Source organism: Sinocyclocheilus rhinocerous, unplaced genomic scaffold (genome assembly GCF_001515625.1).
Source record: "Sinocyclocheilus rhinocerous isolate Xijiao unplaced genomic scaffold, SAMN03320098_v1.1 scaffold1004, whole genome shotgun sequence".
In the NCBI taxonomy this organism is placed as follows: domain Eukaryota; kingdom Metazoa; phylum Chordata; class Actinopteri; order Cypriniformes; family Cyprinidae; genus Sinocyclocheilus; species Sinocyclocheilus rhinocerous.
In genome coordinates this window covers 182,025-185,144 of record NW_015627248.1, presented here as the reverse complement: position 1 = coordinate 185,144, position 3,120 = coordinate 182,025, and the positions used below count along the sequence as shown (strand labels likewise).

General features: G+C 43.8%; 1 protein-coding gene across 1 annotated transcript; it reads left to right on the top strand.

Annotated features, from left to right (window-relative positions):
* Nucleotides 1–998: 998 nt before the first annotated feature.
* On the top strand, nucleotides 999–2,651 carry gpr135 (G protein-coupled receptor 135). Its single transcript, XM_016535302.1, has one exon. The coding sequence runs from the start codon at nucleotides 1,149–1,151 to the stop codon at nucleotides 2,496–2,498; it is 1,350 nt and encodes a 449-aa protein (XP_016390788.1). The 5' UTR covers nucleotides 999–1,148; the 3' UTR covers nucleotides 2,499–2,651.
* The last annotated feature ends 469 nt before the right edge of the window (nucleotides 2,652–3,120 follow it).

The following is a 3,120-nucleotide window of genomic DNA, read 5'->3' as shown; positions in this document are numbered from 1 at the left end:
TTCTTATAAAACTGTTATTAAAACGCTTGTCAAAAAAGGAGAGACCATTTACAAAAAGTTGGAGATTTTGTAGGCTTGTATTATTAATATTTACATCAGAGAATTTGGTTAAAATTATTATGCCACTAGAAATAGCCTTGATTACTTTGTTAAATTCTTTTTCGGTTACAAAAAAGCCATATTTTTGTAATAAAATTAGGGTAAGTGTATAATTGCCCATTCTTGTCAATAAGCTGGTTTACAATTAATATGTTATGCCGAACCCAATTCTCCATATACAATGACTTGTTATTATGAGTGATATTACCATTGTTCCATATAAAACACCTGCTAGGAGAAAAATTGTGTTTGTACAAAAGTGACCAGATGTCAGTATTAAAGTGTAAAGAATTTTCTAGGTCGCTACTGAAGTAGACGGCTGTGTCACGTGATACCTGTTACTTTTTACAGCACTAGGTGGATCAATCAGCTCTTAACTTGAATTCACTTAGACTGAATTCGAAATAGCAAACGTTTCTGTGTTTATAAGGCAGAAACAGCAGTCATAGTGTAGCATGCTAGTAAGATATTCCCAGTTCATCTGAAAACGACATTTTGAGTTAGCGGAGAATTTGATTCATTCAGGTGGAGCGCAAACGCTTGCGCTTTATACATGTTACTTTTCTCCGCGCTTTGTCAGAATGGACCAATCACAGTCGCTGGGACGCACTCGATTGGTCTTTTTAAATAATAATTTGATGAACGTAGCTATGGCCGATTTCCATTTGCATTTTCAATATTAATTCACGAAAGTATAAGACTTAAAAAGTTTATACACGTTAGCACAAAAATGTCACAAAACGTCCTGAAATCTAAATGCGTCTCAGTAGTGAATTGGCTTTCTGGGCCTCCAAGCGCCCCCTAGAAGAATAACCAGGTTTCGTCTCGTATTAATAGTAACCGAGCAGCACTGTCCGCTCAATCATCTGTAACAGGGAGGGCACGGGGAACATTCTTTACTCCAAGCATAGTGTATGGCATCAAAGGACTACATAGGGACCGTCTGTGGCATCGTAGCGCACACTCATTTCTGCTGTGAGACGGGCACGGGAGATACTGACAAGGGATGAATTCTCTTCCACCCCGTGGATGCGCCCTAACCGTGTCCAATGGATCTCCCCGGCATCAGCAACACGACCGTGGACAACATGTCGGGTTCGGGCTTCATTTTAGAGATTGTGACCATCAAACCCGTTGTAAACAGCCTGAGCACTCAGGCCAGCAACTATACAGCCGGGGGCGAGATGCACCGCAACACCCCGGTGAGGAGTTCGGAGGGGAACTCGGTTCTCCAGGGCATCGCGGTGGCCGCGCAGGCGCTGCTGCTCCTGGCCATCTTCTTACTGTCCAGTCTGGGTAATTCAGCGGTCGTGGTGGTTATAATCAAACACAGGCAGTTGAGAACCGTCACTAACGCATTCATCATGTCCCTCTCCCTCTCGGATTTCCTCACGGCCGTTCTTTGTTTACCCTTCTCCTTCATGATGCTCTTCAGCAAGGATGGCAAGTGGATGTTCGGGGAGCCCTTCTGTATCGCCAACGGCTTCTTCAACACCTGCTTCGGCATCATCTCCACCTTGACCATGACGCTCATCTCATTCGACCGCTATTATGCTATCGTCAGGCAGCCGCAAGCCAAAATCGGCCGGAGGAGAGCTATCCAGCTCCTAGCTGCCGTTTGGTTCTGCGCGGTGGTCTTCTCGTTTCCTTGGTACCTGCTTAGGGAGACCTCCGGGCGCTTGGTGGTGCACAAACAGGGGTTTTACCATTGCATGTACGTGTTCCACTCTGGCACCTCCAGGATGGGTACTGCATACAGTGTAGCTTTAATAGTAGTGTGCTATCTGCTTCCCTTCGCCCTCATGTGCTTCTGCCACTACAACATCTGCAAAACCGTCCGGCTGTCGGAGATCAGGGTGCGGCCGGTGACCACTTACGCGCACCTGTTGCGCTTCTACAGCGAGATGCGCACCGCCACCACCGTGCTCATCATGATCGTGTTCAGCATCTTCTGCGGGGGTCCCTACTGCCTGATGGGCATCATCACCGCGCTCGGGAGCTACTCTTTCAATCCTGCTATGGATACTGTGGCCATCTGGATGGCGTGGGCTAACGGTGCCATCAACCCATTGATTTATGCCATAAGGAACCCGAATATATCCATGCTGCTGGGTCGGAGCAGAGAGGAGGGATACAGGACTAGAAACATAGCCGCATACCTGTCCACGCAGACGCGGCGCAGGGACGCGGTCCGGACCCGGTCGGACCGGATTCGGGATCGGTACGTGAGCCGACACGGCGCAAACAGCCGTCTGTCTTCCTCTAGCCCGGCTAACGGCGGAGATGTGGCCATGTGGGCCTGTAAAAACCCGGCGGTGTTCTTCTGTAGAGATGCGCATCCGGATACGATCACTGAACCGCCGGTGCCCAAAGTTGAGACTGCTGACACCAGTTTGTAATGCGGTCAACACTTTATGAAGATAACGGGAGGTGCTACAGGTGTACAGTGGGACCCAAAATTACTTGGGTCACACTTAAAAATGTAAAAAATTAGTTTATTGCATTGGATAACAAAATGTCAAGTCATGCAAACTCAGTGGCAACTCATTTTGACACACACACACACAGGCATATATATATATATATATATAGTTATTTTATGAAATTCACATTGCTTGCATATATCAGAAGCTGTTTCTTGATATTTTGCTCATACAAAACATATAGCCTATTTTATTAGAGACCCTAAATAGAATTTTCTTATTAAGTGATATTTATTCTGGTAGTTGTTGGTGTTTAGTTTTTTTTTTTTTTTAAAGAAACATGTTTATTTACACGAAAAGTGTTTTAGTAAATATTCTGTTAAATAATTAAGCTTTTGACAAAAGGAGCTGACAATCAACCTTTAAGTTGTTGATCACATTAAATAAAAATTTGATATTTTCTGTAGTAGGGTCTCACTTTTGTTATAGTTAATAAGCAAATATGTACATTTTTGCAGATTTTATTATTTTCATTTTTTATTTTTATGTTTTTAATTTTTTTTACTTTTTGTAGTTTTTTTTATAACAAATAATTAAT

Coding starts and splice junctions, on each gene's coding strand:
- gpr135 (XM_016535302.1), top strand. CDS start 1,149: ATGGATCTCCCCGGCATCAGCAACACGACCGTGGACAACATGTCGGGT.